This window comes from Mycteria americana, chromosome 6 (assembly GCF_035582795.1).
Source record: "Mycteria americana isolate JAX WOST 10 ecotype Jacksonville Zoo and Gardens chromosome 6, USCA_MyAme_1.0, whole genome shotgun sequence".
In the NCBI taxonomy this organism is placed as follows: Eukaryota; Metazoa; Chordata; class Aves; order Ciconiiformes; family Ciconiidae; genus Mycteria; species Mycteria americana.
The window spans coordinates 3,390,601-3,410,724 of record NC_134370.1 but is presented as its reverse complement, the minus strand read 5'-3'; the positions used below and the strand labels follow the sequence as shown (position 1 = coordinate 3,410,724).

The 20,124-nt window shown below is 40.9% G+C and overlaps 1 protein-coding gene across 3 annotated transcripts in view; it reads left to right on the top strand.

The window, feature by feature from the left end:
* DOCK1 (dedicator of cytokinesis 1) overlaps nt 1–20,124 on the top strand; it is a 323,968-nt gene that overhangs the window by 223,687 nt on the left and 80,157 nt on the right. For all 3 annotated transcript variants that reach the window (XM_075504339.1, XM_075504341.1, XM_075504340.1), the window contains 3 exons: nt 12,399–12,477; nt 13,128–13,228; nt 16,753–16,811. In XM_075504339.1, the coding sequence (XP_075360454.1) occupies nt 12,399–12,477; nt 13,128–13,228; nt 16,753–16,811 (239 nt within the window). The remainder of the gene's footprint in view (nt 1–12,398; nt 12,478–13,127; nt 13,229–16,752; nt 16,812–20,124) is intronic.

The window sequence follows — 20,124 nt, the reverse complement described above, 5'->3', positions numbered from 1 at the left end:
ATGGCAAAGTAATAATACTCTTTCATACATAATATGCTGTATAAGATTAGGACAGCTTTAGATGTTCCTATATACACAACCATTGGTTAGAAAAAAAAATCAATGTGAACGTTTTGGTTGGTTGTTTTTTTCTGGGTGGGAAAAACTCCTAGTGTTGGGACTAGTCTGGATTTTTCCCCACTTAGTTTCTTTTGCCCATATGAGCCCATAAAATAATTACAGTCTACTCACAGAGAAGCTGCTGGCTTTCAGTGCCGTTGGCATTATAAATTATCTGTCTAGAGATAGCCAAAATGTGTAATTCAGGCCAGAGGAGAACGTAAAAGGAGCATAAATGGTGCATAAATGTTATGCGGGCGTTTTGCCCGACTATACTTTGACCCAGTCCAGGAAAATCAGTCCAGTGGCATCGATTTTTGCGAAGTGACTGGCTGGCTGTCTTGTCCTTGCGAGTCTCAGGCATACATTCACAGCACAGCCCTGCGTCTGCACTGGCTGCGCTGGCGCTGCCGCGCGGTGCGTCCCACCATCTGCTCGGCGGGGTTTATGGTGCTCCAGTGTGCTGGTGTCCAGCCGTGCTGCTGGAGTCAGGAACTTTTCCAAATTAGGGTAATTTCCAAATTCAAAGCGCTGCTTTTTGGACAAAGTAAATAGACCTGCCTTGGTATTGGGGATGCGCTTACTGTTGTGTCCACATTAAAGCAAACTTTTGTATGGCTCTGCCTTAGCAAAGGTGAGGAGTCAACACATGGCAGTACCTTTAGGTTATTAGCTTACAAACTCGGCTGTCAGAAATAAAATTTCAGTCTTAGGGTGTCCTAAGAAAAGGGTTTCCAAGCCCCTATTTGTATTTCAAAAGCCCGATAGTTTCCCGTCGTTTTAAAAATACTTCATCCATGTAGCATATTTTAGTAGCTTAAAGAGCTTCCTCAGGATTAACAGAGAGAGTGAAATTAAAGTATTGCGTAAAAGAAATTGCAGAGAACCAGCTTTCATTCTGGAGGATCCAGTTGCAAGGCTTCTGAAGCCAGAATTTGTCATCTAACTGTACAGAGATGCTCAGCCTTCCCCAGAGAACGGGTGTCCTTTAGCGATGCTTCCAAGCTTTAATCTTCTTTACCGGTGGGGAGGCTGGGGCAGGGTGCGGATCGTACCGGCGGCGTGGCTCCGTCCTCCGGCGGTGGAGCGGATCCTGCTTTCTGCCTGTTACCTGTGTTTGACAGTCAGGGAACAGAGCTTAACGTATTCTGGTCTAAATGCCTGGAAAAATTGGTTAAGCTTCTTAACAAAATGAAAGACACGTTTGGCTGTACTCATAAACAATGGAGTGCTCGTATCAATGGCATATATATATCCACAATTATATTTCACAACTTATTTAATAGACTTTTTTTTTTTTTTTAGCAAAAACTTTGTCCCATTGACACACTTGGCCATTTTTTTTGCGACCCTGATTGCATTTGCCTCTGAGGCTTTGACGTTACCAGGCAGAAACTAATTACCAGCTGTAAAATTCCAGGGAGGACTGGCATGTCAGAGCGAGCGCCGGATCCTCCCTCGCCTTGAACGCATCCCAAGACTGCAGGCTGCAGCCACCTTGCATGAGAGCCCATTGCTTCGATGCAGGAGATTCCTGCTTAAAGGCTGCAGATGGGTCTGTCTGCGTGTCGGAAATGGCCCTCTGCTGCCCTGCAGGCACGTGCTGGGCTTGGTGAAAGAGCGAACCCAAATGGGGTTGATTGTTCGGTTCTGTTGCCGTTCCTTATGAGACAGTTCGGTTTTATCTGCAGCGTTTTTTAGCCCTTCTAAATTGGAGAAAACACGTGCCTAGTAAGGATGAAATGAATGGTGAAGGCAGTCGGAGGTAGTCGGTGTCTCTGGGCTTCCCCAAAATAAGGGACGTACTAGAACTAGAACCATTATAACTGTTATACTGTTATTATCTGCTGCAAGCCTGACTTTTGTGCTGTATCATCTGTGACTGTTTCCGTGTGCGATCCCCTGTATGCAGGATACATTAACTCTTTCCACGGGAGCCAAAAAACCTGCTAATAACCGCGGAAGGGACGGGCTCGTGCTGGGCATTGTGCTGGGAGGATTTCTGTTACGGGCAGGTATTGAAGCATCGTACTGAAGCATTTATTCCAGTCCTGTCTCCTTGCTATAAACACTATCAGACAGGAGCCTGACAGAGAAATTAAAAGGATAGCAAACCACTGATCTTGTCCAAAGGTTAATAGCTGGGTTAGGCGAGCAGTAGTCTGCACAGGAGACGAGCGCTGTTCTCGTCTTGCTTCTCGCATACCCTCTCTCCCTCGCATACCCCACTGCCTTCTTAAAACGTTTTGTGTCATTTTAATATCCGAGAGCCACACTTTGGATCAAATGCAGGCTTACCTAAAGCTCCAGGAAGGTTTTTTTATTTTACCAGCATTAGTGATCCCTTCACAAAGCTGTCAGCCGCATAAGCATCTGTGGAATAGCAAAGCAGAGCAGAGCAGCTGCTGCGGTTTATCGTTCTCATCTATTGCAAGAAATGGGATTTTAACCTCTGCCCAGGGAGTCACTTGTGTGTGTTTCTTGGGGAGGTGGATCCCAATTTTGTGAAAGTTCAGCTCTTCTGGACAGTGTCTCTGTGCTTGCGATTCTTGGTAGTTAGACAATAAAAGTAATAGGAAGGCAGAGGACGGCAAGCCAAATTCTTTTCAGCTCCCGTGGAAACTTTCTGCCACCAGGCATCACAATGAACTTGACATTTTGGGTGATGGACAAAGAGAAGAGACCTCTCCAGCAAAATGAGTTGCTAAGCACACCTGATTTATGACCGCAGCAGCACTGAAGAGGTGTTAAACTAACCTTTGGACACCTTCTTCGTCTACAGGTTACTTTCTTTTTCCTCATTAGTATTCTGTGATGGATTTTGATAAAGTAATTAAAACCCACAGGAAAAATTGAGATTCTTTTTCAAGCAACATTATGACATTTGTTTAGCCAGCCGCAATTGTCTTAAGAATTGATTGCAAGATTGATGAAAATGCCAAAGAATTTGAAATGTAGGCAGTCGATTCTATTGATTTATCCATAATTACCTAAAGTAGCCTTAATCTGTATTCACATCTAGGTATCCATGGAAGTGGGTAAGTTACAGAGGACACTGCTGTCAGCAGAAAATGAGGGAGGTTCCCGTGCTGCAAACCGTGAGATGCTGTCAAGTATTTGAAAACTTTTTGCCACATTCAGTCAGAACTTTCATGCTTTGCAGGAAAATTTGCCTGCAACGTCCTTCCCCACGCTTCCCATGAGCTACTTCTCTTTTTTTAATTATTTCTCTTTCCAGACTGAATGCTTCTTTAAAAAGGAGTGCGATAGGAAAAAAACCATCTTCTGTTTTATTGATTTTTACCACTACAAAAACTAGCTGAATTCCCATCTCAGGTCAAGTCAAACTAAGAACCAAGACGACATCTTTCAGGAGACTCCACTCTTGCATTGCTGATGGCCTGTAGGCATCTCGCGTGGAGGGGGTATGGGGAAAGCCGTCTTCCTTCTCAGCCTGGAAGGGCAGGGCTGGGTGCAGCAGCTGCTTGCACCCACAGCCGCTGCTGGGCCATGAGAGCAGAGCTGGGTGTGGAAGCCTGGGGAGAGGCTGGGGAGATCCCCCAGCCCTGGCCGGCAAGCTCTGATCATCTGAGCGCCCACAAAGTTGTCCTCTGGGGTTGCACACTTGCTTGGAAGAGCTGTTTTTCAGCAAATAAACCCACCAAGGGAAGATGATGATATCTGTACTGTGGCAAAGACTTTTTGCATTTTATTGAGCAGCGCATTATAATGAAAACGGCTTGTTTAATAGCTAACCTGATTGCAGAGATTTCTTCCAGCAGCACTACAACAAATTACATTTGTTTTAAATTAGAAGATCTATTGCAAGATTTTGCCAACTACCATAATAAGAAACAGTCTCTCTGAATTCAGTAAGTCTTCTTCCTTTAGAATATTAACTTTTGGGTTAGAGGAACACTAATGCTGTCCACTTGCAATAGAAGCTACTTTTCCAGTATTGTAGCCTTAGCTAAAAACTCCTAAATTAAATTGTCTTCTAGCATTTCCATTAGAAAACACTATTTCCAAGCTTTTATTACTCGGTCATAAAATCCTCTAGGTGGTGAAATTTAGTACATAAGGTTATATCCATGGCTGGAGTTACATCCTAGATAAAATTCCAGGAGACAAACTTTACTGGTGCTTTTGAAAAAGAGTATAGAAGTCTAAAGCTGCTTCTTTCCTGCCCTCTGAAAGTCATCAAGAAACCACAGCCTAGACTTGAGATTAGTGGTCAAGAAAGGAGGAGAGTGAGGGCAGTCACACCCTGCCACGGGTTGTCCAGGGAGGTTGCCCAGGGGAGTCCACATCCTTGGAGGTCCCCAAAACCCAACTGGACACAGCCCTGAGCCACCTGCTCCAGTTTGCCCAGAGGCCTCCAGAGGCACCTTCCAACCTCACCATCTCTGTGCTCCTCTGACTCTCCACCAAGACCATTAAACAGACAGCTGCGCTTCAGGTCGAGCGTTGCATTGCTGCTGTCCTCATGCTAAGGATGCTTTTCTTGCCGGGAAGTCCGGTCGATTTTAGCAGCTGTCTGAGGTGGACCGTGTATCAGCGTGGATCCATCCAGCTACTGGGTAGGCAGAGTACGTCTGCAAGGACGTTTGAATGGACTGTAAATCCAAACCTTTTTTTATGCTGTTTATTCAGTAAACACTTATCATTTGATTATCCAGTGGTGTAACACTCTTGCCTGTCTATTCCAACAGGGTTGTTCCATCAATTTTATTTTAAGGTGCAAGAGAGCTGTACTGCAAAGGTGGTTTGTAAAATAATACGTTGTGCTTGTTGCACGGTACCTATTATTGGTAGTCAAACCACAAGTTTGTCCTTCAGAATTTCGTAACTGGCAGTTATTTTTCATTCATCTGTCCCCATTGTTTTAGAGGACACACGGCACAGAATATAAATTAGGAAAGAGGTGTCAGTGATTACAGATAATATGCTAAAACTGTTTCTGAAATATTTATTAGAAAATAGGTTAATAAAGTGACATGGTGCACCTGCGCCAGTGTGGAGTAGACATTATGAGAAGATTATGCTAATGTAAGTATTTAGTAGCAAGTCTTCATTGGGATTACTCTGTGCTATTATCATAGTCAGCCCAGGAATTGTAATTCAAAGGAAAGCAAATTATCAAGGTTTTTGTTTCTTTTTTTTTTAAGTTTTGACTGCTCTTTAGCCTGATGAATTAGAAGATATTACAAGGAATCTTTTAAACTTTTTTTTTTTTTAAAGAGAGAGAGAGAGGTAGACTGGACAGAGAAGTATCGTATCATATACAGAAGTGTAAAATGAAAAGGATTTTGGAAACCTTCATTTGGGCTGGGCAGTTGTCAGGGCTGGAGGTGTGAAGACGGGTGAACAGTAATAACATCACCAGGAACGAAAAGAGAGAGAGAATTTGGGAAGGGGGAAAACTGGGGGGGAACAGACGCAAGGAGGGCAGATACCGTCATGCTCACTCATTTTAATGCTTTTGACTTTCGTTTGACTTGTACAAAATACGCGTATGAGGTCACTACATATTCTCTGTGTCCCAGGGTTAAAATAATTGGAGAATCACCATGCTGTATGCGATGCCAATAGAGAAGTGGTTATAGGAGTGTATTAAAATACAAGTTTTAATTCATATGAAAGTAAAAAGTTGTTTAAAACTTAACTGTGCTCTGCAACACTGAGAAGTTGAAAAAGAATTTGAAGGTATTTGAAGTGATTGCTGTTTAAAAGAAGGCTTTGCTATTCATGCTTTGGTGAGCATTTGTTCAGGTTTGGGTTTTGCATTGGGATTTCAAGGTCTAGGTCTGTTGTTTCATACGCAGTCTGACAAGATAAGAGTAGTCTGTCTCATATATGCGCAGTAAATTTGTCTCCCAGAGAAGCAAAAGCTCAAGCATGGGAAGCATGATGATGTGCAGGAGGGCTGATCAGCTGTAATAAAGCATTCATTATCCTTCCATCTAAATTAACTGAAATGACATCATAATAGGGCCTTTTATAACCTCACTCCAAATTCCCTCTCTTTTATTGAATTATCAGCTAAACCGAAATTACTTTGCGCTGTATCTGTATATTTTTGTTTAGCTAATTATTCTGTCATTAGGGAAGCCATTCGTTCGTTCGTTCCTTCGTTCTTCTGTTTTGATGTTCGCTTAAGGAAAAATACTGGGGAGTACATTTGTAGCGTGTATTGCTTCATGTTTTCTTGTCATAAGTATTTTGCTTAAGTGCTTATAGTGTAAATCCAAATCCCCGGGTACTAGAGCTAACTTAATAATGTACAAAATGGAATATACTGTAAGAATGCTTCTACTTTTGCAATCTCTCTCTCTCTCTCGATTATTTCTCCAGAAAAATCTTTTTGCAGAGGCAATTTGATTTGTGCGTGCGCGTTGCCCGATGAGAGAGGTGTGTTGCAGCATCGTGTGGCTTCCAGCTTTCCTCGGCTCCTTCAGCTTTTGCAGATACTTTCCAGTGATGTGAGAGGTTGAATGAAAGAAAATGGGGCATAGATTATTTTTAAACACGAGCAAACAAGCAAATCAGGGCACTTGACTAATTATGAGAGAGAATGGAGGAAGAAAAACCGACTGTACCTGAGAAAGAGAAAAAAAAAAGATGTTTGGCACAGTGACTACTGTTACACTTATAAATTGAATCCCTTTGTCCCTTCTTCATTTATTATTGCCAGTTGAAGTCTAGGTTAGATATATACGAACAGCCTCCTGAATTCAGTGAGGTTGGCTGTAGGAAAAAAGAGCCTCTCTGCAAAGGTAAAATTACAGAATCGAACCCTTAATTTTTGCACTGTTTGGTGGAGCAATCTCTAAGCCTGCATCCACAAACCAATTAACCACCCATGGGCCTATTGGAAGTGATTAGTAATCAATGCCGGTAAAAATACCCAGAACTCAGCGGTTGCAGTTGAGGTTAGTTCATGGCTTGAATCAGCAGCATATTAATTGATTTATTGACTCTGGATTGAGAGCCATAAACGGGGAGAAGTTACTGAAGTAATTAGCACTACTCTGTCCTTTTGCCCAAGGCAGGACAAGGTGAACGATACCTGACCAGATCACAGGTGTTTGTCTAACCTGGTTTTTTATTTTGGTGGGTTTTTTGAGAATTTCTGCTCTCGATGGCCTGTCCTTAGCATCACAAAGTATTTCCTAATGTCTCACCTGTGCCGTGGTTTTCTGCTGCTCCTGTCCTTGCTTCTCTCACCTGAGCTCTCTGCCATATTTTTGTGTCGCTCTCGAAGCGTGGTGACTTCGACTGAACAATATTCCAGCCGAGGTCTTGCCAGGGCCAAGTAGATAAGAACAAATACTTCACGTCTCACAGTGGACCCTTATCCTAGCACAACCCAGACCGAGCATTTTGCAACGTGATGGCACTTTGATGCTCAGCTATTTTACGGCCCACCATGTGACTAACACACTTTTCCAGTCTTCCACTGTGTGTTTGTGCAGTTCATTATTTCTTCTGGCTTATGAGGTACGGATAAAGGTGTCTTACCAGGTGTCTTAGCTTATGGATAAAGGTGTCTTACCAGGAAATACGCGAACAGGGATGAAAATATCAAGAAATCCTGATGATGGTATAAGACCTCACTGTGACAGAAGCTATCTAAACACAGAAGAAGAGGACAGTCCCTACTTCAAAGGACATAACTACAACAGAAGAGACAACACAAAGCTGCTGAGGCATTTGGGAGCCATCCCCAGCACACATAAACCTCATCTGTCCAGGATGTTAATTTTGTTATTTGGTAGATACTTTTGCCCTTTAGCAACGGTCATTCTTCCTTCCACATATCCTGAAGTGACTTCCTTCTGTAATTATATTCCTTCTATTCCAATCACATCATAGGAAATGTTAATTTCCTTCCTTTAATTGGGTTGATAAAGTCTTTTGTCTAACAAATCTTTTCCAATATGTTAGCATTAGATTCTGTTGCTGCGTGTGACATTCTCGGTATTGCAGCGGAGTACATTGTGATCGGTTCCAGTCTCTGAACTTCTCTCTTTTTCAAGGTTTAACTTTTGTGGCTCTTCCTGACACGGATAATGTATTCTTTTGTTAATCAAAACTGAACTTCAAGAAAAGCACTTCTTTTTATGCACATGCAACTGGAAGCTAATCTTCATTATTAATTGCAGCAAGATAAGGTATGGCACTGCGGATTGATGGTTCTCCATCTGAGCATAGGAGATAGTTTTGATTACTCGTCTGTTGGCCCAGTGAAGTCCAAGTACACCTTTTATCCTCATGTCTTAGCAGCAGCCAGCTTGTTCTTCAGTGCAGAACTGATGCACTTGGTGTAATTCTGCCTATTCTGAAGAGCCACGTTTCCCCCAATTTCTTCGGTTTCTCTAACTTTGACAGTGAAGTTATTGAAAATTGTCGGTACCTGCTTTGGAGGAGGAAGAGGATTAAACTAACACCTGGAATGGTTCATAAAATTTTTCTGCTTCCTCTTTTGAATTTTATTTGGGCGTAAACCCAAACCGTATTTACATTCATGAGTTGCAGCAAACTTCACAGACGATAAAATACAATTTTGTAGATTATAGCCAAGAATTCATCAAGCAAATTCTGTTTCTATCCAAATGATCTCTTCGGGGTAATAATCTTTCTGTGTGATTAACCATACAACTGAGTGTTGTACCAAAATGGTGAAGCAATGCCAACCTAACCATCTTACTTTTGCCATGTAGCCCTATGTCCGTTGTTATTTCTTCTGATTCTTTTTCACTGAACTGCGGCTCGTTCGTGGGATGGTGTTTGAATACTCCAGGTAGAAATACTTACCTTTTTTCTCAGCTTCAGTTGATTTCAATTCTTGTGTGCAACATCTGTAGCAGGATTTCCATCCAGCTTTGCCTTTGACTTATCTGCATCCTAAAGACGCTTTCTAGAAGCCTGATTATTCCCCTGCCATCTTAGATGGCCAGCCAAACCTGGAGGTGTTAGTAACTAAGAAGTGAGTTATCTTTTTTTTAATCAGTCCTTTTCACTGTGGTACCACAAGAGCAAGAGCAGGTGGCTCATATCTGTGCGTCACTCTAAGCATGGAGATCAACCTCATTGAAAGTTTTTTGAAACAAATCATGTCCTTCCAGATTAATGTTGTGGTTTGCTTTTCCCTAGATGAATTTGCTTCCAGAGGATGCTCAAGCATCTTCTATCCCAGTTTCTATTCAGTATTTTCCACCTAAGCGTGACAGTCATGGCATTTTCTTCCGTATTATTTCCAGAATATGGACATACTCTGTGAGATCCCGTTTCAGATGCTGTCTTTGAGATCTCGTCTCAGTTCACCACCTCTCCTCCCTCTTGTGTCAGTATGTGAGAGAGTACGAGGTGGTCAGGAGTATGGGGTGGTAGTCAGCGATCTCAGCCGAACAGAAAACTACATTTCTGTAAATCCAGCCTTTCCTTGTTGGGCCCCAGGATAATAAAGCTTTACTCTGAGGTAAAGGAGTACTACTGCCGTGAAATCTCTCGCATCTCCCTGTCCAAGTATGCTATACAATTGCTACTTCTTGATGCCAATATTTTAATATATATTCATGAAATTAACTTAATCAGATCAGAATTATCACGATTTTGCTGTTTGCTCTTGGCACTAAATGATACTGGAAAGCGCTGTGAGCTTAGCCATGACAGGGTCATTCTAGTGACTTCAGCTTTGCCAGAAGGTTGTAGTACGTACATTGGTTCCTGATGGCTCCACTTCATAACTTCCCTTTTCCTCAGTTAAATGTGGATTATTCAGGATGGATCGTACTGTTATTGTACTGTGCCAGTCATGTTTCACTTCGCAGTACCGTGATCTGGAATAGTCGTATTTTGGCTGCCCATGTTGTAGTAAAGGGACTGTCAACATTTCCAGCAATCCTTTCAGTACTGGTCGAAACAGGCACAAAATCCTCATTGACTTACGTTTGATTTGCAGCTGAAGATATACTGATAAAATAAAAATATCGTTCTGTTGACTTTCACTGGGACAAGAACTGGGCTTTCCTCACTGACGTACGTTAGGAGGTGTTTCATCCAGTGACGGAAGGATTGAGTGTATCATCAAATTAAATCAAAATTAAAATGGGGTTTGAATAATTCGGAAATCGACACTAAAATCTCTGCATCTCTTCTTTTGAAGTTCTTCTGTAGGAAGTTGAGAGGAATACCTACCTTCCTAAAGCAGCCTGGTTACAGGGGTAGCACAGGGGCTGCGAGAGGATGGTGGTGTTTAATTACAACTCCAGTTTAACAGATGTGCTGTGGTTGGGTCCTTTTGCAGTTGCAGTGTACCGTAGATTCTGCATTATTTGTTCTTTATTGGTATTCACTAGAATTAATATAGGGGAAAAATGAGAGTTACAATTTAAAGAAAAATAATGGTATATAAAGTAATGAGATTGTTCCAAAGCTTAATTAGATGGAGCAGATTGAATACATTACAGTGATGTCTTAAGGCAACATAATTAAATTGTAGGCATAATCCTCCCTGTATTGGAACCGATTTTATCTTCGTAAGGAGAAGCGCGTTATATGGCCTTTCCTACTATGTTAAATTAGTAATTCTTCTAGGAAGACTTACGGATCTCGTAGTATTATCAGACTTTAAAACCACAAAACAAAACAGGGTATAAGTCTACATATCAAACTGTTGATAGTCTGATTACATGGGTAACTTCAGTTTCAATCTTAGTATATGCTACAGCTCAGTAATTGAATCATAGATCTAAAATACATATATCTGCAGTGTATTATTGTGTATGCTGAATTCGTCTCATTTATAAAATCTCTTAAGGAGGTTGTTTCCAAACATACACGCTGACAAAGACACTGGTGAATAACGCGCAGAAGTGCTGTTCCTGCAATGCATCTCCGCGTGTGCTGGATGCAAGGGCGGAGGTGCCTATGGCAGCTTAGCTAGAAAGAGTGGTATTGGAAAATGTACGTGCGTGTGTATACCTACGGATATGTATGTGTTTACTTTTTTCTTTATTCTTTTATGTTTTATATGCTTTCATCTTTTAAATTGTCTTTTGTATTTTCTTTCGTAAATTTAATTTTCATTTTCATGTTTGGATGCTTCTCCATTACACTGCCATGGGAGTGATCTGACTTTATAGTCCAGACACATCCCAAAGGTGTCAACATTTTTCACCTTACTTTATTAATTCAGTAGACATAAATAATCTCTCTTAGCATCCTGATGCCCATGTGTTATGTGGAGGCTTCATTTCTCTTGGGTTACCAAACATTTAACTAAATACGAATTTTTTTCAGGAGAGATCACTAGGTATCTTACATTCAGTAAAAGATCTTTTGAACTGCCTCCACTGGTTTGTTTTAAATAATTCCGATATTTGTTTGTCAGCCTGTAGAAAGATTAACTTTGTTATTTGCATTCGATAGCGAACACTCTTTTTAAAGATTGCTATTGCGGGGGGGAAAGTAGTACGTGTCATGAGTGGTCTTATCGTTGCTGGTACTTCCAGGAGACATCAATCTCTACCGCAGTCTGCTCCAAAGACAAGCTCATTTGTCTGGGCATTAGCTGACAGTTTCATAGCATAAATGTAAAGTTTTCAGGAGGAATCTAATAATGGAGATTAGGGTACCAAAGAATAATATGTTTGCTTTTCAGCACCATGAATATGTAGTGACCTACTTACACTGTACCATGTGGTTTTATTTTTAAAGCTTGTCAAGCCAACTCCTATTGCAATTTAAGAAGCATCCTTTTTAGAAAAGCAATAAACTACACTGGGTACTAAATTAGCGTTTTAGAAGGAGAACAGTGAACGATGTTTCGAAGATTGTCCTTCAACAGCATTTTTATGTGTTATTGTGCCATAAGTAAAATAGCGTTTGCCTCGTGTTTAAAAATATGTTTTGCTTGACCTGCAAGTTAAAATACAGCCAATTGCAAGTCTAGGTTAGATACAACACTAAGATACTGTAACTTTAAAAATATATACTTTTTTCTAATAAACTGAATTTTTAATGATCTCTTGATTATCATGAGATATTTTAAAGACAAGTGATTTTATCCAAAACATTCCTTGTGTTTCTGCATATGCTAATTTACTTGATTAATTTTGAGAACATCTGCATATAATTCTGTATACTTAACAGTGGTGAGATCACACTGCTTTTCAAGTAACAGCTGCAAATTTCACTTTCCAGACAGACTCAGATTTTTGTCTAATTGGGATGCCAAATGTACAAAGGTACCACAGAAGAGTGTGTAATTATGTAATTTTCTCTTGATCTTTCAGAGTCTTCCTGCGAGCAATTAATCAGTATGCAGATATGCTAAACAAAAAATTTCTTGATCAAGCCAACTTTGAGTTACAGGTAAGAAAAAACCACCAGTGTCTTGGGGACTAATGTTAATGTTGTAATAAATTTCTGCCCTAAACGCGTAATTTTGGTGTATGTCTGTGTCGTCGTGAACCCCGGGAGACCAGTTAGCCCAGTTAAGTCATTTCAGGCTCAGCAGGTATGTACGATCCATTCGTGGGTCTTGTCCTAGAACAGGACCAAGTCTTACCCTGAGCATCATGGAAAGCTCCTCCTTTCCTTCAGGAACAGCAAGAAGGGGTGTCCTCCCCCTTTCTGCAGCAGATGCTTTAGCAGAATTATTGCCTCAAGCGTGGAGCCTGAGACGCGGCGTCCGAGTGCCCTGCTGATGAGAAACACGCTGGTTTAGGTCACTTGTTCAGCATCCTTTTTTTTTTCGTATTTATGTGTTCACATTTAATTGTCCTCGAATCATCAAAACACAATCGATTAGGATTTGTAGATGGGAAACGTTTCGTGGAAACATAAATGAAAGGAGATGTACTAAGAATATATCAAGAAATACCGTCTCTGTGGTGTCTGTTATTTTCACCTTTAAATATTTATGTGCATAATTTAGATACTTCTAAGTTGTTTTGTAGGTGTGCAGAAAAACATTTCAGAGAATTAATGGTATCTATTCTTGTCATTTTGGGGGCTTTCAGCTTTGGAACAACTACTTCCACCTGGCTGTTGCTTTTCTCACACAAGAGTCTTTACAACTGGAGAATTTTTCAAGTGCTAAAAGAGCAAAAATACTTAACAAGTAAGTCCTATTCGTCATCTAAATCATGGACAAGAACTTGAGGTCTATTAACATAATTTTAGTTTAATTTCTTAGCTAAATCCATTCAAATTGAGATGCAATCATGGTATAATGAAAGGTTGGTTTTAAAAACATGAATCAAGTATTGCATGTGTTTCTACCCTTGAATCAAGATCTAAATTACATGATTCATTACTGATGAAGACAGTATTTTATACTGCAGGATGTTCATAAAGTCAAGACTTTTCAGAAGTATTAACATATTATAAAACGGAATTTTTAAATCACTTTAGCTTTGTGCTTATTCTAATCTCATTTTACGTGCGCTCTTTATTGCTTAATCCCTAACGGCCTTTTAGAGTGAATTTTTGTAACTACAGCCAGTTGCACTGCAATATCCCTGAAGAATGGGTTTGTATAAGTGCAGTCTTGTACGCTTTCCTGGTTAAAAGGGATTACATTGCCTACCTCTGAACAGGGAGCTTGAACTACCCGCTTGCTATTCACAATCCCGCAGCAAATGAAACCTGTCAAAAGAAAAAAGACTGGCAATAAGACCGGGACGTGAATATTTTGTTTAACGTATGTATTTCTCCTAAATTTCATTGGGGTTCCAATGTAGCGGACCTTATCATTAACTGACCAAACGCTGAAAAAAGCCAGTTACGTGTTTTCAAACACTGTGCCTGGATTCTCTTTCTGTGTCATAATATTTGTCAAGAGCACCTGCAAAAGCAGTTTGTTCCCATGGTCAATCAGGTTACGGCAGTTAAGGCACAAAAATGGGGAGTTTCAAAGCTCTCATTCCCTCAGCAAGTATAGCTCAGACTCCTTCTGTGTACAATATATCTTATATATCTCTATAGAGAAAGAAGATGCACGTTGTATCACTTCACCTTCTAAATTCAAGCCTCTTTCTATATTCTAATATAGAACTATTCTATTTCTATAGATTTCTATAGATTGTTCTATATATCTCATCTATATATGATGAGAGAGATCACAGTGAGAATAGGAGGAGTTTCTCACTGCTGTGGTGACATGGGATTTTAAAGGCTTTTTGCTTTAACTGTGTGGGTCGCAGGCTTTGACCAGAGAAGGCAGGGCTCTGTGTCCCATCCTTTTTCTTTTGGCAGCGAAGTTTTGCCCTTCAAATCCGTCCACTCCATCGTGAGTTTTGAGGTGCTTCCTTTGGAAGCCGTGGTTTACCTGAGCGTTGAAACAGAATTTTTAAGCGCTGTGTGATCTTATATACGTACCTGCAGCTCGTGGGGCTTCCTTGATGAAACAGGAATATTTACAAGTTCAGTGGAAAAGTGATGTCAAGCCGAGCTCAGGCTTTTGCACTTGTGCTATGAGTATCATAAATAACATTACAGTTACCCATTTGCAAAAGGAAATCAAGATGGTTTTGTAGAGCCGGGTACATTTTATTTCATTAGATTTAGGATTTATGGAACAAAACGGTTTAGTACAAGATGGGACCAGTGATGCAAATTCTCTTTTGTAATTAAGAGTGTGAAGGATACTTGCAAAAGGCGAGGCGCTCCAGTCAAGGCAGAGGGATCAAAGCCGGGGCTGCCATGACTCCCGCGTCTCTCCCACCCTTCCCTCTCTCTCTCCAACGTTGGTGTGCACCTGCCTGAGCAGTTTCGTTCAGATCAGACTCTGGACCTGAACAAAAACCCAACAGCTGAGCTGTAACTGGGTTGGAAATTACTGTCAAATACATTTGTGGGCTGATATTCCTCTTTGTGAGGACGAGAACCTTAGACGGAATTTTTTTTCAAGTGATTTTTATATTAAAGTGTGGGGTATATCGCGCTGAAGAAATTGAAGAAATCAACAGACAGTTCTCACTGCTAATATAAGTGAATAGATTAAGTCATTTGAAGTGGTTACTTAATGAAGTTTGCTAAATTGTAAATGTGTTTATAATGATTTTACAAGTTGTTATTTTCAGTTTAATCATGTTTTGGAGACAGAAATCAAGACCATAAATTCTTCAAGATGCAATAAATGTATGGTCTGGAAGCACTAACTTTTATTGCTATGAAACCACTACCAGTTCTGTGCCGAAGGGATATAATTAATCAGTTAATTCAATATCACACTCACCCATCTTTTTAAGTATATATTTCAATTAATATGTAAAATATTTAATAATTAAAATTTTAATTATTTTAATTTGTAGTTTTTGCTAAACATTGCATTAAACATTGCATTTAAGCATTAGATAATAACAGATTCTTAATGATGCAGAAGAATCTCTTTAATCCATATTAATGACAGGGTATCTCACTATTATCCCACGGAAATCCCACAAGTTGGCAGATATTACCGTTTTGCTCATCTCGATTTAAGTAATGATCTTTAACATACAAATATTCTGCGTAGCAAATACATTCTTGGAGCTCATTATGGTTCTGATCCCGTCATTAAGGAAGGCAATAGGATGTTTTCCATTCACTAAGCTTTCCTGGTATTGATGTGGCGAGGGAGTGGAATATAAAAGTAACCCCGATGGGGGATGTGAGGCATTGGTGCCACCAGCTTCGGAGCAGAGCAGAGGCAGGTCTGGCAGGGGGGCTGAAGGATGGGCTCCCACCTCCGCCCTGGCCCGTGAGCTGCCTGGGACCACTCACTTTTCATAGAATCATAGAATCATTAAGGTTGGAAAAGACCTCTAAGATTATCTAGTCCAACCGTCAGCCCAACACCTCCGTGCCTACTAAACCATGTCCCGAAGTGCCACGTCTACACGTTTTTTGAACTCCTCCAGGGATGGGGACTCCACCACTTCCCTGGGCAGCCTCTTACAGTGCTGGACAACCCTTTCAGTAAAAGGGGACACAAAATCCCATTGGAACACAGAAACCTTCTCTTTCTGATCTTGCGCATCAAAGTACAAGGCGTCGCAAGATGTTCCTTGTTGTATTTTCTAGGACAATGCTATGCTGAGAGGGTATATAAAAATAAAATACAGCCTTAGGCCGTGAAGTTCTCCGTCACGCTTCCTCCAGCCATTGCCATTTGAAAAACAGAAAATGCTCACAGTTAATCTCTGTAACCACCCATGTGTCCCAAAGGTCGGTTAGGTAATCTGAAAATACGGCAAAGAGAGGTTTTGCACAGGTGAATGTTTTGTGTGTGTTCTCCCTTTGGCAAGTATTGCTGCAGAAATTGAAATCTGGGGTCTTTTGAGGGAGAGCAAGTAACAGGAGGCGGGGAGCAGAAGCCGGTGGCTGCGTGGCTGAGGGTTTTGGGGTGGCCTGGACGTGTCAGGCAGGCTCTGTGTCTCACTCCCTTGTAAAAGGGACGTTCGGCAAAGTTCAGCCTTTCCGGGCGCATCGCTGGGCTGGTGAGGAGGCTGGGCAATGTTACTGTATTGGTTGAATTTGGAGAACCTGCTCTATAATTTCAAATATTTTTGGCTGCTGATCAGATTTTGAAATGAGGTGTTTCTGCCTATTGATACTAGATTTTTACTTTTTTTTAATGGTGGTTTTGTTTTCCTTTTTAAGGTACGGTGACATGCGAAGGCAGATTGGTTTTGAAATCAGGGATATGTGGTATAATCTGGGTAAGTAGCCTGAGTGCCTGTTGCTTAATGCTTTCAGTGTTTGTATAAACCAAGTTAGAGGTGATGTGAACTTGCTTTCTCTTGAATAATGGTAGGCTTCCAGAAGGCATTTAAAAACCAGATGATTTAAGAAATAAAGCCACCTCTGCATGCTTATTTCACCTCCTGGGAAGGTACCTAACTGTAGTCAACGTTTACGCATCTTCTGTTTTTTCGTGGTATTCAACCTCAGGCTAAATAAAAAGAAACAGTTATGGTGATACCTGTTGAATGGGTTTTTTTCTCCTTAAAAATATATATATGCACACATGCATGTATACACATAGATATATACACACACATCCATGTGGCTGCAGTAACTGGGACTGTAGCCAAACGAAGGTGTCTAAGGGTTATCAGTAACTCAGCCTGCAAATTCTGCTTAAAGTCTGATTTTCAGCCTTGTTTGGCTGCATCAGAGTGACTCAGGAAGATCGGTAAAGAATGGGAACGTGGACATCCCTGGAGTTCGTAGGTAAATTAGGCATATCTGACTGTCTCAAGTCTGTGCTATTCTGGAGGTATAATTTAGCTATATGGGGATTGAATTTCATGAGAAACTGAGTATTTACTGTGACCCGAGTGTACTCATCTGCCAGATTTCATTTTCCTGAGCTTAACAGCAGAGACACTTCAGCTCTTCCAAGTTTTATCAAAAGTTCCTTAAATTATCAGAAATAAATACATTTGCCACTTCACTTATATCTCTGGCTGAACTGTTGTTGCTGAAACTTGAAAAAAATCAGCATATATAAAAGAAGGGAATGCAAGGGTTTGTAAGTATTTGATGTCACAGAGTTTGTATCTGCTCTGCTGGAATGATGAGAAAAAGCTTCTGAGAGCAGCTGAGTTCACTTTTTATTAGAAGCATCATTCGTGAATTAAGTGTCTGGAGAACCGATTAAAGCACAGTACACACCTGAGATGTGACTTGACAGACAGCTAATAAAATCAGTATCGTGCCTGATGCTGGCTCAGGACGCTGGCAGCCTCTTTGTTAGCCACATCCTTCCCTCTTCCAGGCTTACAGTCCTGTATTCATCTGTTATCTTTACTAATTTCTCTAGCATCTTTGGATTCTTAAACTTTTCCCGGAATTTGCTGGACTGGAAGTAGAAAAATTTGCATACGTAGTTATACATCTGGCTGTTCTTACAGGAGGTTATTTTATTCAGGCTGGGGACTAGGGAGTGCTTTGGGCTTTTTACTACTGCTGCTGACACTGGCTGCTCTTGGACAAGTTATTTAGTTGCTCTAAGGTTCAGGTTTTCACCATTAACAGGGAGCTGATAATAATTTCCCCTGGAGTTTTGTGAATCGATTGGCATGAGGGGTGGTGTTTTCTTCAGTATTTCTTCCTGTGCTGTCATGAAAGCCTTCTCTTTTTAATAGAGTTTTTATAAACCGAGATTGCCCAGGTAGATGACTCCGTGACCCACGCTAGCTCTAATGTCTGTGATTCTGTAAGTGGCTGGGATCATTAATGCTGAAATCTCACATGTTGAGGGAGTCAGTAAATTGCTGCTCTTCCCAACAAAAGCTGCAAGAGAAAGGTAAATCGGAGGCAGGACCCCAATCCAAGGCGGCCTTTGTACTTCTCATAATGAGCAGTTTGCTTTTTCTCATCTTCTTTGTAATGCAGATAGTCCATGCTGATCATGTTTAACTTCTGGCTCTTCACCAATCTCATGTATGTCACAGCATCAATTAAGAAAGAATTCTGACTTACCACTGCAGGGGAGTTGATTGGGGGGTGCTTGACACTTTTCTTTTAGAAGTTGCACTACATTAGTCAAATTATTAATTTATAATATATGTTCAGAAACAAAATCAGAAGTGAAAAGCTATAATTCTTGCATATGCTTGAGCATATAATTTTTATGACTATGCCATTGTGCATAAGATATGATGAAGCCAAACAACCCTGACTTTTGATTTATGTATTAAAGGGTATGGGTAAGCCTCAAAAATTAATATTTTGTCTCATCAGCTTTTGTTCATAAATACCATGATTAACGTATAATGCCTGCTGAGTTAAAACTCCCCAGCTGGGAATGAGACAGTCCTGTAGCTGTAACGCACATCTAAGAGTATAATTTATGTTCTGGAATTAAATAGTAAGGTACAAATTCTAAAAGTTTTTTCTTGTCTGTGTTTCTTATGCAAAGTTGGCTGCAATATTCATACCTTCCTACCTTTATAAGTAGAAAAAAAACCCAAAAGAGCATGTGTAGTGGAGCGCAACACTAGCTGACTGTGTGCACACACTAAATACCTGTAATTGAGGAATAAAATTTTTGTTTTAAACAGGGAACCACGTACGAGAGATCCAGCCTGACAGATTTTCTATTTAAATCCTAGTGGTAGCTGCCCCTGTTTGATACCCTGCTAGATTTGATCGTGAAGGCTTTAGATTTGAGTGCTCTGATGCAGCAGCAATGAGGGTGGCTTCGGGGAGCCTCGTCCCGGTGTGCGGAGCCCCCGCTGCGTTGCCTTTCTGAAAGCGCTGCAAGGCTTATATTTTCTTGCATGCACCAAAACCAGCGTATATTAGTCTTTGGAGGCTTTTTTCCCTCCATATCACAACCTGAACTTTAAAATAACGTAGTATTTGAGTCACTGTTTTGTTGGAACTGGGGCCCTAGACCTTGGTGAGACAGTAAGTATCGGAGAAGCATAAAGCAAGCTGTGGCCTCTGTCTTGAAAATGTAGGAACTCAAACAACACGCGCTTAAAAGCGTTACGTGCTGCAATTTAGCATATACAAAACACAGCTGGACACTAGGTCACGTGTGCCTGTTTTCAGTGGTTAATGGTTTCAACAGTTACATGTTAAAGAAATTGTAATGACATTAAAAATAACATCCTGGTGGTAAAGTCGGTCAAGGAAAGGCAGCTCAGAAAACATTGCTTTTATTGTTGGCATCTGAACCAGCTGGAGGGAGATGGGAAAGTACCATTGCTGAAGGTGAAGTGCAGTGGTTGCTGCTGCTGTCCTCCAGCGAGCTCCCGCTGGCCCGGCCCTTCCCTCCGCGTGCTTGACGTCGGAACAGGTATCTTGACAGAGACGTTAATGTCGTTGGAGGGAGAGCCAGGGTTAAAAATAGACCTGAACTTTGAGCATTATATAAATAGAAGTCATTACAGCCTCTGAATTAGTCATGCATGTTCAGAGCTGACCCAAGTGAGAGGTGAGGTTGCTGGCAAATTACTCAGTGTTTTTTGTGGCCCAAATTTAAATTGGAAGAACCTGGGGAATGAAAATCAGACGTTA